The sequence below is a fragment of the Podarcis pityusensis genome (genome assembly GCF_964106645.2).
Source record: "Podarcis pityusensis genome assembly, chromosome: 13".
Taxonomy (NCBI): domain Eukaryota; kingdom Metazoa; phylum Chordata; class Lepidosauria; order Squamata; family Lacertidae; genus Podarcis; species Podarcis pityusensis.
The window spans coordinates 30,710,093-30,727,462 of record NC_138038.1 but is presented as its reverse complement, the minus strand read 5'-3'; the positions used below and the strand labels follow the sequence as shown (position 1 = coordinate 30,727,462).

General features: G+C 46.6%; 1 protein-coding gene and 1 pseudogene across 2 annotated transcripts; both read left to right on the top strand.

Moving 5' to 3' along the window:
* Positions 1-723: 723 nt before the first annotated feature.
* Positions 724-4,518, top strand: LOC308460845 (olfactory receptor 14I1-like; annotated as a pseudogene). Its single transcript has 2 exons — positions 724-786; positions 3,556-4,518. The product of its transcript is annotated as an olfactory receptor 14I1-like (transcript).
* Positions 4,519-15,680: 11,162 nt separating this feature from the next.
* LOC308461513 (olfactory receptor 14A16-like) lies at positions 15,681-16,628 on the top strand (the record flags this gene model as incomplete). The annotated part of the gene is made up of 1 exon (XM_080978509.1): positions 15,681-16,628. One exon carries the CDS (start codon positions 15,681-15,683, stop codon positions 16,626-16,628), a length of 948 nt encoding a protein of 315 aa, XP_080834635.1.
* Between the last annotated feature and the right edge of the window lie 742 nt (positions 16,629-17,370).

The following is a 17,370-nucleotide window of genomic DNA, read 5'->3' as shown; positions in this document are numbered from 1 at the left end:
TTTAGTATATCCTCTCTCTTTACTGCATACAAAATGCATCTTCATTTAGGCAGCACTTGGCAAAAGGTTGTAAACAAAAAAAATGTTGGGTTAGAGAGAATGGTGTGGGAAGTAGCAATTCAAAGGTAGGTTTCAGTGCCATCCTATTACAACTGGAATAATATTACTACATCTGGTTGTATTAGGTAGAATTCTGGTAGCCAAGTTCTGCACTAACTGAGGCTCCTAGGCCATAATTGTGGGCAGTCCTATGTATAATCCAATGCAGTTATTCAACCAGGAGGTTACCAGAACATGGATTGCTATGAAAGTCTATCCCTATCCTGAAATGGCAACAATATTTAAATATTATTAAATAATTCTGATGAAATGCTAGTCATAGTTTCACCACAAGTGTCATCATTTTTCATGCCTCGAGGAACATATTGTAGATGTTATTTCTTTCCTTCTTCCACAAATGTGGAAGAAGCAACATTAATTTGAGGAGTTTAAGCAATGTTTTAAGATCAGCTCTGCTGCACTCTTGGGAACAAGATCCCAAGAGGGCAAAAGAAACTCAGAATAACTCACTTTCCCATGTGTGCTGTCACTATTAGATGATGCAACATTTAGTGAATTTTACTGTAACACAGGCAGTCTTCATAAAGGCAACAAATCAGTTACATATTCTATACTAAGGGCCACAGCAAGGGTAATGTGGTTGGCTGGGAAAATGCAGGGACTCTCAAATCATTAGAAAATTGAACCTAAAGCAGATGAAGGGGAAACTTATTCTAATAAATAAAGGTACGTCAAAATGATTTACTGAGTTGAGTAGTTTTCTATTATTTTGATGTAATCTAGAGGTGCTGGTCACTTTTTTCATTTCCAGTCATCTATCGAGTTTCATGTGGTCTCATGTATACTTGATACATCAGAGTAATGATGCAGCCATCCTTAAACCGTTCTGCTTTTCCAAATGTCTTACTTGTTAATTGTTTCAAAATTTTAAAAGCTTATTTAATGTAGCCTAGCCCTCAAATTTATTTGGGACTGGATCTAGGTGAGGCAAGAACTTACTGAGCATGCTTACAGTATTACTGTGCTGTTCCTTCTTGGGGAATCGTATGTGGGAGGAGGTTTCTATTCATCAAGCAGTTCTTTATAATCCTTTCTGGATAGTCTCTTCTTGAGCAATTATTGGGAGCAAAAAAAATATTGCTGGCTGCATCTCTATATACATGATTGGATGTATTGTCACTTCCAGGAAGCATTTAAATGACCTTTTATTGATGTGTTGCTGACTTTACTGGCAGCCCCAAGGAATTTAAAAATGTTTCTGAAAGAAAGAAGGAAGTCTTCAGACCACTTCTTAAGTACTGTTGTCAAACCATGCATTGATTGGCTCACTGATTTGTGCATTAATCCTCATAGTTAGAGCCAGTGTGGTGTAGTGGTTAAGAGTGGTAGATTCGTAATCTGGGAAACCGGGTTCGCATCTCCACTCCTCCACATGCAGCTGCTGGGTGACCTTAGGCTAGTCACACTTCTCTGAAGTCTCTCAGCCTCACTCACCTCACAGAGTGTTTGTTGTGGGGAAGGAAGGGAAAGGAGAATGTTAGCCGCTTTGAGACTCCTTCGGGTAGTGATAAAGCGGGATATCAACTCCAAACTCCTCTTCTTCTTCTTCTTCTTCTTCTTCTTCTTCTTCTTCTTCTTCTTCTTCTTCTTCCAGTCTGCATATGGGTCTGCAAGGGGCAGAAGGAAAGAGCTCACTACAAAATGCAGTGGGATCTGGAATGCTGCATCAGTCACAAGAAAGCTTATATTAACTATTTTTTAATGTTTGTGATGAAAACAGGGAAAGGAATAACTGGGGCAGGGGAGTTCTGATTCTAATGAGCTGTTTTGGATGAATGGGAGCAATATCCCACAGTGTCAAAGTACATTTCCAATTAACGTCCTGCACATATAGCTTTAAAAGACCCATTTAGAAATGAAACAGCTGCACAATATTCCGGGAAGTACCAAGAAAGTATGGAAATTTCTCAGATGATTCTATGAATGCATAAATACTGATGATCTACAACAGCTAAACAAAAAACTTCACCTACCCATAAAGAAACATACCTTTTTTAAATAGCCAATGTAAGTTTTTATTTTTGAACCAATAATCTTATGATACCAATGGTGATCAATCTATGATACTCTTTCTTTGTTTTCATCATTCCCTTTTACTCTCCCTAAATTGCTCTTGGGCTGTTACTTTTTCATCACTTTTTTTGTTGCTTCTGGGAACAGAATTCCAGATTAGTCTAGGACCATCACCCAGCCAGTCAGGGTTGATCCGAGAACTTTTGCTGGCTGAGATGAAGGCAGAAATCCTCCCCACACCCCATTCCCTTCTTAAAGACTAGGGATAAGACAACATCTGAAACCACATATCAAGGCAGCAGACTAGTGATGAGGCACTGGGCAGGTCACATAGCATAAACCCAGATCTGTTCTCTTATATTTGCTGCTGCTTGCTCTCTGTTCAACCTAGCTTTTGCTCAGTGCCTGCTCAAATAAATGCTGCAATGCAGCAGTGGAGGTACCAGGATGTGTCACATGAGCAGAATCACATGCACATACATGCTGCTTCCTGGAGTCCATGCTGCTTTTTCACTTAGTCAGACACATACACCAATTCCAAGGAAAGGGGAATTAATTGGTTTAGAGAAATAGTGGTAGACATATTAGATCACCTCTTTAAGAGCAAACAGTACCAAGCATTAATTTTCATTAGTACACATCTTGTGCAAATCTGCTAATGCAAGGAAGAAATGAAAGGAAGGCGGGACAATAGGGATCAGTCACTGAAAGGTCAGCCCAAAGCTGACCAACTGCGCACCACCCCCAAAACGTGCCAAAGAATTTGCACCCCAGCAGTGACTGCAAATGTACGATGGGTTATTATTAGAGATTTTGCTACAGATCTTCTGTGGTAAGGGGAAATGTGGATGGCAGGAAGAAAAAGTACAGGCTGGCATTTTGATGCGGACAACCCTGTGTAAATGCTACAGAAACATTCCAAGGATGACATGCACCAAATCCACAATGAACTAAACTCAGAAGATCTGAGTACGAGCTTCATCTCTCCCCACACTACCCTTCAGTTACTTCTATATGGGAATAAGCTGAAATGGTACAGCATCCTTTTTTAATGACAACTTTGGAAAGCTATGAGTTGGGCCCGATTTCCAGTAATCTTTCTATGGTAGGTATAGAGATGGGATCAAACATGCCACTCATTTTGTGGAGGGGGGGGTGGGCACGTTTCCTGGCATCACTGAGGCAACTGGCCTATGCTCATGGATATAGAAACATGTCATAATGCACACATCTGCTGCAGATGTAGTAGGGAAAGGAGCGGACATAGTGAGTGGAAAAAGAACGATCATATTGTTTTCCCATGGGAAAGTATGCAAAGTAAAATCAGATGCATTTGATTGTTAAATTAAACGAGCCCTGTTTAAATAAAACCAGTTGTTCAATATCTGCAGGCTTAAAATTCTTGATTTCTTCCTTTTACAGGTAGCATGTGAACAAAATGCACAATCTTACATCCATTTCTGTCTTTCTGTTGCTGGAATTCTCAGATGTTCGAGAACTGCAAATCTTACACTTCTTCGTATTTCTGGTATTGTACTTAACAGCAATAATAGGGAATCTTCTCATTGCTATTGCTATTGTTTTTGATCATCACCTTCACACACCCATGTATTTCTTTCTACTGAATTTAGCTATCATGGATCTTGGAACAGTTTCAGTCATGGTACCCAAATCAATGGCTATTTCCCTCCTAAATTGCAGATATATTTCTTATTTTGGATGCGTTGCTCAAGTTTTCTTTTATATCCTATTTGGAGCATCTGACTATGCTTTACTTACTATAATGGCACATGACCGCTATGTAGCCATTTGCAATCCACTCCACTATGAAACAATTATGCACAAAGGAGCCTGCATTCAAATGGTAGCCATTGTGTGGATTATTAGCCTTCTTTATGCCATATTACATACTGGGAGCACCTTTGCCAACACATTTTGTTCTAATTCTATCAATCAATTCTTCTGTGAAATCCCAAAGGTACTGAAGCTCTCCTGTTCTAACTTTTACTTAGTGGAAGTTGGATTTCTTGTGCTAAGCTGTAGTATAGGACTTGGTTGTTTCATTTTCATCATCATAACATACATGGAGATCTTTTCTACAGTGCGCAAAATCCCTTCTGTCCATGGTAAGAAAAAAGCCCTTTCTACTTGCCTTCCCCACCTCACTGTTGTCTCTGTGTTTCTGTTCACTGGAGTGTTTGCTTATACAAGGCCTCCCAGTGAAGCTTCTTCTGATCTAGATATAGCTTTTGCTGTGGTGTACTCTGTAATTCCTGCCACATTGAATCCATTTATCTATAGCATGAGAAACAAAGAAATCAAGACTGCCTTGTGGAAACTCTTAGATGTTTGCATTCTTCAGAAACTATATGCAAAATTCTATAAGAAGGCATGTGGGCGCTTTAGCTTCTGTATGTGATTTCCCCCCTATAATCTGTTGTAGAACATCTGTTTTGCATGAAGGCAGCTCCTGGTTTAAAACATGGCATCTCCAAGCAGGGCAAGGAATGATGCCCTGTCCGAAGGCCCGGAGAGACAATGGAAGTCAATGCAGAGTACAGAGAAAAATGGAACAATGGATGAATGCATATCAGGCAACTTTGGCACAAATTCCTCCTTTTGCCTCAACTTTATTCTGCATGTCTCCATAATTTGTTCGCTTGCGTCTTGTCATAGACATAGACCAATGTATCCCATGATCGACCCTGTCATGCTTCAGTCCTCCAACAGGGAGCTGAGAGAGATATACACCCAAGGCCTATGCTAAATCCTACCTACATCTTAAATTAATAAAGTTGTGGTCATTTTGTAAATCCCAGAACATTGTTTTATTCAGTTTGTTCACCTTCTTAAATTGAGCCTTGTTCCCGGAGCTGGGGGCAATACAAGTGGGATTGCAAAGGTTCTTTGTAAGACAAAAATGAAATAACCCTGGGAATACAGTAGACCTGGTTGATGCTTGGATAGTTTTTTCTGGGAATGTACAGTTTCCCTTTGCCACCAGGCCTTCCTTTTTCCTCTTTCTTTGGTTCCAAACAATCACAGTCTGGCTACACTTCAGAGTTATGGCTATGCCCTGATGGGTCATTCATACCTGTCAGGGGTTCAGGGACAGAGGCACAGCGGGGACAGGAGATGGAGAGCGAATGCGAAGAATCCGAGGACAGCGGGGGGGAGAGTGACAGTGGCCCGAGGGATTCCATGAGCCTCTCCAGCGAATCAGAGGATTCCCAGAAGGGGGCGCCTGTGGTCAGGACAAGGGGGGTCCCAGGGGGGACGCAGCAGGGACAAGGGGCCAGCGGGGAATCTCAAAGCGGCAGCTGGAAATCAGGACCAGCTTCCCCTCCAGAGCGTGGAGAGGGGGGGGAAGTTCCAGTGTGTCAGGGGAAGCAGCTCCGTCAGCAGGAATGGAAGGAAGGTCAGGAGAAACCATCCTCCCGGAAGGGGAGGGGAGCAGTGAAGGGAGCAATGTAACGATCAGAAGGAAGGTTGGGAGCTGGGCGCGTGCGCCAAGTTCAAATGTGCAGGTGCGCGGGAAAACAGGGAGCCCGGATGGGGAGCCAGGTCCTAAAGCCCGCAGGAGGGAGGGGGAGCAATCTGGGGATTCGGCGTCAGAGGAATCCAGGAGGGGCGAAACCCCAGCGGGCAGGAAGACCCTGCGGAAAAGGGAAGAAAGAAGGAGGTGGAGCAGAGCAAGGCTCTTGAACTGGTGCAGGGGAGGGACTGACTCAGAGGGGACTTCAGCGGTCTAGCGTAACAGACGTAGGGCTGCGCGCCGCGGCTGTGAAACGGAAAATGAACTGCAATAAACACTTTTGTATATAAAGAGAAACTGGCGTTGGTCCTTTTGTGAGCTGGGACCTGAGGCAGCCCTGACAGTAAGTCCCCTCTCCACTGCAAAAAATTTTTTTTGCAAGCTCACGAAGATTGGCAGACATGACTACGGAGGACCGGCTGGCAGCCCTGCAGGACGCAGTCTCGCAGCTTTCCACAGAGGTACTGGCCTCCAGAAAGAAAGGAGAGGAAGCAGAAGCGCGCTGCAAGGATCTGCAAGCCAGGTGGGAACGTGCATGCAAGGAAGGGTTCCCGGGGTCCAGGTCAGAGGGAATTGGACTCGGAAAGCGGGGGGGCAGCTTAGTAGCCCACTTCGATGGGAACCTGAAGCATTATCCCAGTTTCAGAGCAGATGTCGTTTATGCGCTGAATTTGCTTCGGAAAGACTTTAGAGATGAGGAGGAGAAAGTGGGATTCATAATAACCCACCTGCATGGGGAGGCTAAAGCCTGGCTGTGCAATTTATGGCGCGAAGATAATCCTGCACTCAGGAATTCAGAGGCATTTATCGCGGCCATGGACGCTTGTTTCCAATCTACTGTGGACGTGGATGTAGCAAGGCGAGAAATGCATGGATTGCGGCAGGGCAAGGCTACAGTGTGACAGTACCACTCACGCTTCTTTGCATTGCTGAATGTGCTGGGTTGGGAAAAGGACTCCGTGGCAGTCAGAGATTTGTTCTGGGAGGGGCTCAATGGCTCCGTAAAAGATGAGTTGGCAAGGGGGGACAGACCTCGGACCATCGCAGAGGTAGTACAGAGAGCGCTGACGATAGGAGTACGCCAGGAGGAACGCCCTTGGAACAGAGATGAGGGTCGCCAGGTACGCGCATCAGCTAGAGCGCCTCCCTTTCTGCCCAGGGACCTAGGGCGCGCGCACTCCACGCCTCCGCTGGGGGAGGGGGAGGAACCAATGGAGATTGGTGGTGCCAAGGCTCAGACAGCAGCCAGAGCCACAGCACCAGGAGCAGTCAAGGTGAAGTTTCCTAGAGGAAACAGGAAGTGTTACATCTGCGACAGTGCGCAACACATGGCCAAAGAGTGTCCCCAGAGGATCCAGAAGCACACTGCAGCCTTAGCAACAGTAACAGGGGCAGTGCAACAAGAGGAGCAGATTCAGGGAAACGACAATGCCTGGCTGGAAGCAGAGACACTGGGGCTCAGCCAGGCAAGTCAGTGAAGCAGTCCCCAGAGATCTTAAAGCCTACAGACCCCCTCCCACCCAAACCAGTGGTGCAGCTCACCGCATCTCTCCAGTTGCCAAATGGATTCACCCTGGAAGTCCCTATTACCATCGATTCCGGTAGCAACGCAGACTTCGTGGGGGTGGAGTTCATCAAGCAGCATCGCATAGCGCTTCTACCAGCCACGCTGCCATTAAACTTCGTCACAGTCGATGGCAGGAAGCTGCTGGGCGGGCAGGTGGTTCAACAAACACCACCCATGGTGATGCAGATTGGAAATCACCGAGAGGTCATCAGCTTCAACGTCACCCACCTGTCAGACACGCCTATAGTGTTGGGCATGAGTTGGCTGGATAGACACAGCCCAGCTTTAGCGTGGTACCAGCGGCAGCTGACCTTCGGCTCATCCTACTGCGCACAGCACTGCATCCAGACAGGCCAGGAAGAGGAGGGCCAGGAGGATGGACAGCAGATGCACCTAGGTATGGTGCAGGCGGTGCCCCACAAGTACAAGGAGTTTTTGGAGGTCTTCTGCGAAAAGGAGGCTGACCAGTTGCCCCCCCACCGGCCCTACGACTGCGCGATTGACCTCCTGCCTGGGGCGACGCTGCCGACGGGGAAGCTGTACTCCATGTCCGAGGACGAGATGCAAGAACTCAGGGAGTTCATAGAGCACAATTTGAAGAGGGGATTCATCCAAGAATCCAAGGCAGTGGGGGGTAGTCCCGTGTTTTTCGTGAAGAAGAAGGACACGCCCCAAAAAAGGCTGATCGTAGATTACAGGCTCATAAATTCGAAAACTAAGCCCAAAGCCTTTCCCATGCCCAAGATCGACGACCTGCTCGCGACAGTGCGGAAGGGGAGGATCTTCACCAAGCTGGATCTACGAGGCGCGTACAACCTCATACGCATGTGGGAGGGCGATGAGTGGAAGACGGCCATGTTCATGCCGCTGGGCACCTATGAATACAAGGTTATGCCGTTTGGTCTCCAAAATGGCTCCCACTGCTTCCAAGCGTTTATGCACCACGTGTTAGCGGGGCTCCTCCACAAGAAGTGCGTGTGCTTCCTCGACGACATCCTGATTTTCTCGGAATCGCAGGAGGCTCACGAGAGGGACGTAAGGGAGGTCCTGCAGAGACTACGGGAGCACAGACTTTACGCCAAACTGGAGAACTGCCAGTTCGACGTGACGGAGGTGGACTTTCTGGGCTACAAGCTGTCTGACAAGGGACTCGCCATGGACAGCGCCAAGGTCCGCGCGGTGTTGGACTGGAAGAGCCCGCGCAATCGGAAGGAGGTCCAGAGGTTCGTCAGTTTCGCCAACTTTTACCGCAAGTTCATCAGGGGTTTCGCGAAGGAGACGGCGGCTATCACAGACACCCTCAGTTCCAAAAAGAAAAAGTTCACCTGGACGGACCAGGCGGAACAGTCTTTTCGGAGACTCAAGAGCCTCTTCGCGTCCGAAGAACAGCTGCTACATGTGAATCCCTGCAGACCAATGCGGGTGGAGACTGACGCCTCAGACAGAGTGGTGGGGGCGGTCCTGTTGCAGGAGGATCCGCAAGGGGACTGGAGGCCCTGCGCTTTCTACTCCAGGAAGCTCAGCAAGTCAGAACAGAACTACACCATCTGGGACAGGGAGTTGCTGGCCATTCATGCAGCCTTCAAGGCGTGGAGGCACTTCCTCATCGGAGCCAGGCACACCGTGCAGGTCCGCACAGACCACAAGAACCTGGAGTATTGGCGCACGGCGAAGCTCCTGAGCCAGAGGCACATACGCTGGGCGGAGTTCTTTGCGGATTTCGACTTCAGGATAGAATACATCCCGGGAGACAACAACGTCATAGCAGATGCACTCTCCAGGAAACCGCAGTATCTCGAGGAAGCGGCACCGGTGGCGGCCAAACACATTTTCGCACCGCAGGCGTGGGCATGCGCTTCAGTCACCGTAGACCTGGACGCGGTGCGTCGCGCGCTGCAGGCGGATCCGTTCGCACAATCCAAGATGGAGGAAGTGCGAAGGGGCACAGCGAAGGACGACGAGTTCCAGATACGCGACGGACTGCTAACCTGCAAAGGTGCTCTCTACGTGCCTGGAGACGACCTACGCGTGAAAGTCCTGCAGCAATTGCACGACGCGCCCAGCGCGGGTCACTTCGGCAAGGAAAAGACGGCGGAATTAGTAGCCAGAGACTTTTGGTGGCCCCAGATGCGAGGAGAAGTCGTGCATTACGTCGCCAGGTGTGACACTTGCCAGAGAGCCAAACCAGTGCACAGGAAGCCGGCGGGACTGCTGGAACCGCTGCAGACGCCACTAGAGCCGTGGGAGAAGGTGGCGCTGGACTTTGTTACAGATCTGCCCAGTTCGCGAGGCAAGACGGCGGTACTAGTGGTTGTAGACCTGTTCACCAAGATGGCACACTTCATTCCTTGTGCGAAGGTGGCCACAGCGGAACAGACCGCCAAGCTGTTCATAGACCACGTGTTCAGAGTGCACGGCTTGCCACGGTCCATCCTGTCCGACCGGGGTCGCCAATTCATCTCCAGTTTCTGGCAGAAGCTGCTGGGTATCCTGAACGTCAAGATCAACTTAGCGTCGGCGAGACATCCGCAGACCAACGGACAAGCGGAGAGGGTCAACGCCATCATGCAGCAGTACCTGCGATGCTACGCGAATCAACAGCCTGCGACTTGGGTGGACTACCTACCGCTGGCCGAGTTTGCCTACAACAACACGAAGCACGCGTCCACGGGGGTGACACCGTTCTTCGCCAACAATGGGCGGCATCCCAGAACCTTTCCGGGGTTAGAGACGACGGCGCAGGGGGAACCGCAGGGGGCAGAGCACTTAGCAGCAGAGTTACAGGAGGTCCACGAGCAACTCCGAAGGCATCTGGAACTAGCTAAGCACGCCTACAAAGTGCAGGCAGACAGACACAGAAGAGCAGGGGAAGACATCCAGGTGGGGGACTGGGTTTGGTTAGCGGCCCAGGCGGTGCCGGCCAAATCGTTAGCTAAGAAGAAGTTAGGACACAAGCAGCTAGGGCCGTACCAAGTCGAGGCACAAATCAATCCAGTAGCCTTCCGGTTGACTCTCCCGGAAGGCTCCAGAATGCACCCGGTTTTTCATAGGTCGGTGCTCACACCCTACAAAGCACCACACAGGTTTCAGGAGCCAGGGACCGCACCAGACCCACGCAGAAAGTCACCAGAAGGGGGGAAGTCACCGAGGGCGACGACACTCAACGAGGTCACAGAAATTTTGGACTCGAGATGGGGGGAGGAGGGAGTAGAATATTTCCTCGCCAGGGAAGGTACCCCGGCCAGCGCCAACAGTTGGGTACCGGACTACGCCCTGGAGGAGAATTATCTCAAAGACGAGTTCCATGCACTCTTCCCACATAGACCCATGCCAGCAGATTATTTTGACGACTGGCTTTTCACGCCCACACTTTCAGCCAGCACGTTCCAGGGGTTCTCGTCCGCTGAGGAAACGACGCCGGAATCGAGCCCTCCAAGGGGATCATGCTCGGGGGTGGACACTGACCTATTGACCTATTGGTGGGACGATCAACCAGAGGTGGAGTGGGGCAGAGAGCTGCAAAGGGGGCCCTGGCACGCAGCATTGCCCGAGGTAACGGGGGGTGAGATGGACATGGACGTGTTGGGGGAGGATCCTGGGTTTGAGCACGTATACACAGAGATGGAAGCAGAGGAGATTGACGTCGACGAGCCTATTCAGGACTGGCCGGATCCAGAGGTACGGCGACATACCAGGGGGAACGAACAATTTCCAGCACTAACCCCCACAGCAATGGAGCACCCGGAACCCGCACCCGAGGAGAGGGAGGGGGGAAGGGGGGGCTTCGAGGGGGGGATGGATGTCAGGGGTTCAGGGACAGAGGCACAGCGGGGACAGGAGATGGAGAGCGAATGGGAAGAATCTGAGGACAGCGGGGGGGGGAGAGTGACAGTGGCCCGAGGGATTCCATGAGCCTCTCCAGCAAATCAGAGGATTCCCAGAAGGGGGCGCCTGTGGTCAGGACAAGGGGGGTCCCAGGGGGGACGCAGCAGGGACAAGGGGCCAGCGGGGAATCTCAAAGCGGCAGCTGGAAATCAGGACCAGCTTCCCCTCCAGAGCGTGGCGAGGGGGGGGGGAGTTCCAGTGTGTCAGGGGAAGCAGCTCCGTCAGCAGGAATGGAAGGAAGGTCAGGAGAAACCATCCTCCCGGAAGGGGAGGGGAGCAGTGAAGGGAGCAATGTAACGATCAGAAGGAAGGTTGGGAGCTGGGCACGCGCGCCAAGTTCAAATGTGCAGGCGCGCGGGAAAACAGAGAGCCCGGATGGGGAGCCAGGTCCTAAAGCCCGCAGGAGGGAGGGGGAGCAATCTGGGGATTCGGCGTCAGAGGAATCCAGGAGGGGCGAAACCCCAGCGGGCAGGAAGACCCTGCGGAAAAGGGAAGAAAGAAGGAGGTGGAGCAGAGCAAGGCTCTTGAACTGGTGCAGGGGAGGGACTGACTCAGAGGGGACTTCAGCGGTCTAGCGTAACAGACGTAGGGCTGCGCGCCGCGGCTGTGAAACGGAAAATGAACTGCAATAAACACTTTTGTATATAAAGAGAAACTGGCGTTGGTCCTTTTGTGAGCTGGGACCTGAGGCAGCCCTGACAATACCCATTTTTCTTTCTGTACAATTGACACATGAGAATCCATAACCTCCCTCTTTTAAAAATTAAAAATTAAAAATGCAACCATTTCATTTACACCATACATATAGAGCTCTCTTAACACTCTTCAAGACCCATGGCTTTCCTATACAGAATCCTGGAAAATCTGATTTGCAGAACAATATGAGAGCTGTTAGGAGACCCCAACAAACCAAGATTCTGGGAACTTTCTCTTTAGTGAATCCTCTCTCTTTACTGCATAAAAATGCACCTCTATTTAGGTAGCATTCAGCAAAAGGTTATAATCAAAGTTCTTTTTGGGGTAGAGAGAAAGGCATGGGAAGCGGCAATTCAAACGTAGGTTTCAGTGCCATCCGCTTATAATTGGAATAAAATTACTACATCTGGTTGAGCCAGTAAGAATTCTGGCAGCCAAGTTCTGCACTAACTGAGGCTCCTGGGTCATATTCGTGGGCAGTCCTATGTATAACCGAATATTGTGATTCAACCAGGAGGTTACCAGAACATGGATTACCATGAAAATTTCTCTATCCAGAAATGGAAACAATATTTGAATATTATTAAATAATTCTGACATAATGCTAGGCTCACCACAAGTGTCATCATTTTTCATGCATTGAGGAACATATTATAACTGTTATTTTTTTCCTTCTTCCACAAATTTGGAAAAAGTAACATTAATTTGAGGAGTTTAAGCAATGTTTTCAGATCAGCTGTGCTGCACTCTTGGGGTTAAGATCCCAAAATGGCAAAAGAAACTCAGAATAACTCACTTTCCCATGTGTGTTGTCACTATTTGTTGATGCAACATTTAGTGAATTCTATTGTTATATAGGCTGTCTTCACATAGGTAAAAAATCAGTTACACATTCTATACTAAGGGCCACAGCAAGGGCAATGTGGTTGGCTGGGAAAATGCAGGGACTCTCATAAGATCAGAAAATTGAACCCTAACGAAGCTGGAAGGGAAACTGATTTTTCCAAATAAAGGTATGTCAAATTGATTTACGGGGGTTGAATATTTTTTCTTATTTTGATGTAATCTAGAGGTGCTGGTCACTTTTTTCATTTCCAGTCATCTATCGAGTTTCATGTGGTCTCAAGTATACTGAAAAAATCATAATTATGATGCAGTTTTCTACTTTACAGAATGTCTAATTTGTTAACTGTTTCTAGATTTTGAAACCCTATTTAAACTAGCCTAGCCCTCATACGGTAGAACCTCGGGTTGCAAATGTGATCCATGTGGGAGGCACATTCGCAACATGCAGTGTTCACAACCTGCAGTGCCGCGTCTGCGCATGCGTGAGTCGTGATTCGGCGCTTCTGCAGATGTGAAAAGCGCAATTTAGTTGTTCTGTGCATGCAACAGCGCCAAAACCCAGAAGTAACCAGTTCTGGTACTTCCGGGTTTGGCGTGGTGCGCAACCAAAAAATGCACAAGAAGCGTCTGTAACCCAAAGTACCACTGTATTTATTTTGGACTGGATCTAGGTGAGGCAATAACTTATTGAGCATGTTTAAAGTATTATTGTGCTCTCCCTTCTTGAGTAATTGTATGTAGGGGGAGATTGCTATTCACCAGGCAGTTCTTTAAAATCCTTGCTGAAAGTGACTGTACATCATATCACACATTCTCTTCTTGAAAAGTCATCGGGAGCAAAAAATATGGCTGCCTGCATCTCTAAATACATGATTGGATGTATTGTCACTTCCTGGAAGCATTTTAAATGACCTTTTATTTTTCTGCTGATGACTTTACTGGCAGCTCCAAAGAGTTTTAAAATGTTTCTGAAAGAAAGAAGAAAGTCTTCAGACAACTTCATAAGTACTTTTGTCAAACCATGCATTGATCGGCTCATTGATTTGTGCAGTAATCCTCATAGCTATGTTCCAATCTGCATATGGATCTGCAAGGGGCAGAAGGGAAGAGCTCCCTACAAAATGCAGTGGGATCTGGAATGCTGCATCAGTCACAAGAGAGCTCATATTAACTATTAATTTGTATGTGTTTGTGATTAAAAGAGAGGCAGCTATAATTGGGCGGGGGACTCTGATTCCAATCAGCTGTTTTGGATTCATGGGAGCAACTTCCTGCAATGTCAAAGCACATTTCCAATTAATGTCCTGCACATACAACTTTTAAAAACCAATTTAGAAATATAATTGCTGCACAATATTCTGGGAAGTACCAAGAAAATATGAAAACATCTTAGATAATTCTATGAATGTGCAATTAGTGATGATCTACAACAGCTAAACCAAAAACATCACCTACCCACAAAGAAAGATACCTGTTTTTAAAGAGCCAAGGTACTCATAAGCTTTTGAACTATGAATCTAATGATACCAATGGTGATCAATCTGTGATGCTTTTTCTTTGTTTTCATCATTCCATGTTTCTCCCCCTACATTGCTCTTGGGCTGTTACTCTTTCACCACTTTTTGTTGCTTCTGGAAACAGAAATCCAGATTAGTCTAGAACCATCACCCAGCCAGTCAGGGTTGATCTGAGAACTTTTGATGGCTTCTATTTTGCCTAGTAGGGATGCAGGTGGCGGTGTGGGTTAAACCACAGAGCCTAGGGCTTGCCGATCAGAAGGTTCGAATCCCGGTGACAGGGTGAGCTCTCGTTGCTCGGTCCCTGCTCCTGCCAACCTAGCAGTTCAAAAGCACATCAAAGTGCAAGTAGATAAATAGGAGCCGATCCGTTGGGAAGGTAAACGGCGTTTCCGTGCACTGCTCTGGTTCGCCAGAAGCGGCTTAGTCATGCTAGCCACATGACCCGGAAGCTGTATGCCGGCTCCCTTGGCCAATAAAGCGAGATGAGCGCCACAACCCCAGAGTCATCTGCGACTGGGTCCCTTTGCTTTTATTTTGACTGGTATTTTAATGAGGACAACCCTGTGTATATGCTCCAGAAACATTCCAAGGATGACTTCCACCAAATCCACAATGAACTAACCATGCTATGGATAAGGGCGTGAGTAGGAGCTTCATCTCCCCCCCCACTAACCTTCAATAACTTCTATGCGGGGATAAGCTAAAATGGTACGGCATCTTTTTTATTGAAAACTTTTGAAAGCTATGAGTCAGTGCCAATCATTGGTGTTTGTGTTTGTGTGTGTGTGTGTGTGTGTGTGTGAGAGAGAGAGAGAGAGAGAGAGAGAGAGAGAGAGAGAGAGATGGGCAGGGAGTGAAGGTGGGAGAGGGAGAGAGAATGGATGGATTGAAGTCCTGCCATGGCTACGTAGCTGAGGTCTGTATTTGAATTTACTCCCCAATAGGAGCTTTCTTTTGGGGTAAAGGAACTAAAAGAAGTGGTTGAAAATACCCTATCTGCTCAAGTTTACTGTGGGTTTACTAAAGTGGAATCTATACACATATTAAAAAATGCCCTGAAAATGCGTTTTGAAAAATATATTGAATTTCCCATAAGTTCACTATCACCATTAGTGTCACCTTTGTATAATGAACTTAAACTGTTGTATTTGCAGCTGTAGAGTCTCAGAAATATTCAGAAAACCAACAGAAATGAAAATTTCAATTATCATATATTTAATATTATTTTGTATTACAAAAGAATATTAATGTTTATTGGGTGGAAACTGCGCTTCTTAATACATTTAATAATAAAAAATGTATGAGATATAGCTTACAAATGGAATGTTTTGGTGTCATCACTATGCACAACTGTTTCACAACTGTTCATCAAAGCAAAATCTGATGGAGTTTATAGTGAAATATGAATAAACCTGTTTTAAATAACCAGTTAATATTGCCATATTAACACTTCCCAGTTTCTTCCTTCTACAGAATGAATGCAAGTACTGAAGACAAAATGAGCAATCTTACATCTATTTCCATGTTTCTGCTGAAGGAATTCTCAGACGTACGAGAACTACAGATCTTACATTTCTTTCTGTTCTTAGGATTCTACTTGACAACCCTGGCTGGGAATCTTCTAATCATTGCAGTGGTAGCCCTTGATCATCATCTGCACAAACCTATGTATTTTTTCCTAACAAACCTGGCACTGATGGATGTTGGCTCCGTTTCTGCCATCATACCCAAATCTATGGTCAATTCCATCATGAACAGCAGGTCAATTTCATATTCTGGGTGTGTGGTTCAAGTTTTCTTCTTCTTCTTCTTTGCAGCATCAGACCTTTTCCTTCTAACGGTAATGGCACACGATCGGTTTGTTGCCATCTGCCACCCATTACAATATGAGACAATAATGCACAAAGCAGCTTGTATTCAGATGATCGTCATTGTGTGGATTACAAGTCTTCTTTATGCCATGTTGCACACTTGTGGCACATTTGCAAACACCTTCTGTTCAAACACTGTCAATCAATTTTTCTGTGAAATCCCAAAGTTACTGAAGCTCTCCTGCTCTAACATTTACCTAGTTGAAGCAGGGTTTATTTTGATAGGGTGTTTTATAGGAATAGGATGCTTCATTTTCATCACCATAACATACATCCAGGTGTTTGCTGCAGTGCGCAAAATTCCTTCAGTACATGGTAAGAAAAAAGCCCTCTCAACTTGCCTTCCCCACCTCACAGTTGTCACTGTGTTTGTGTTCACTGCAATCTTTGCCTATGCACGGCCTCCCAGTAGTGTTTCTTCTGATCTGGATATATTTTTTTCTGTTATATATACCATAATTCCTCCTATGTTGAATCCATTCATCTACAGCATGAGAAACAAAGAAATCAAAACTGCTTTGTGGAAACTCTTACATTTAGGGCATTCTTCTAAAAGCATATTTAGAGTTCTATAAAAACCACGTTGTGTCTGTTTCTGCATGTGAATGGTTGGCCCTACAATTTTTCAGCTTGAACTGAAATCATTTTAATATTTCTTAGGCATTGCTCTGTGAACCCTTCATCCAATTTTCTATGTTATCCATCCATTGTTCTCCTTCTACCACTTTTAAGATTGTCTATTTCACCTCCAACACATTCACATGTAGTGCAATCAGATTTAACTGTGTCAGCAAATCTTAAGAGAAGGTCTTTTGATTATCTTGTTCAGTTAGAAAAGGTTTGATTCGGTTGAAGGACGTTGTGCATATATTGGTTTCTATTTGATAATAAATATATTTTAAAGTAATGCATTGAATCTGCAGACAATACAAAATACTAGGAATGAAATATATTGTGGGGTAGTACTGTGGAATATTTGAGAGCTCTGCATCCTTTATCTCTCTCATTTGAGAAAGTTATGGGGCAAGTTCCACAGGGGAGGAGGCACACAGCATGGCCCCACTGACCAATCAGTGCCAGTGGTGGGCATGGCCGTGGGAGATTTGTTCTTTTGTGTTATTATATAAACTCATGGTGGCTAGCCTTTCCTTGAGCCAATGACTGCATTCGTTCTGAGGGCTGCATGCCAGAGAGGGCACTGGCCAAAGGAAATGTGGGCATTGCCTCCCCATGTCCACTCTCTAGCACACCACATTGCACACATACTGCATACATGCACAGACATAAGGACTGGCAGGCAAACACACATGCACACTC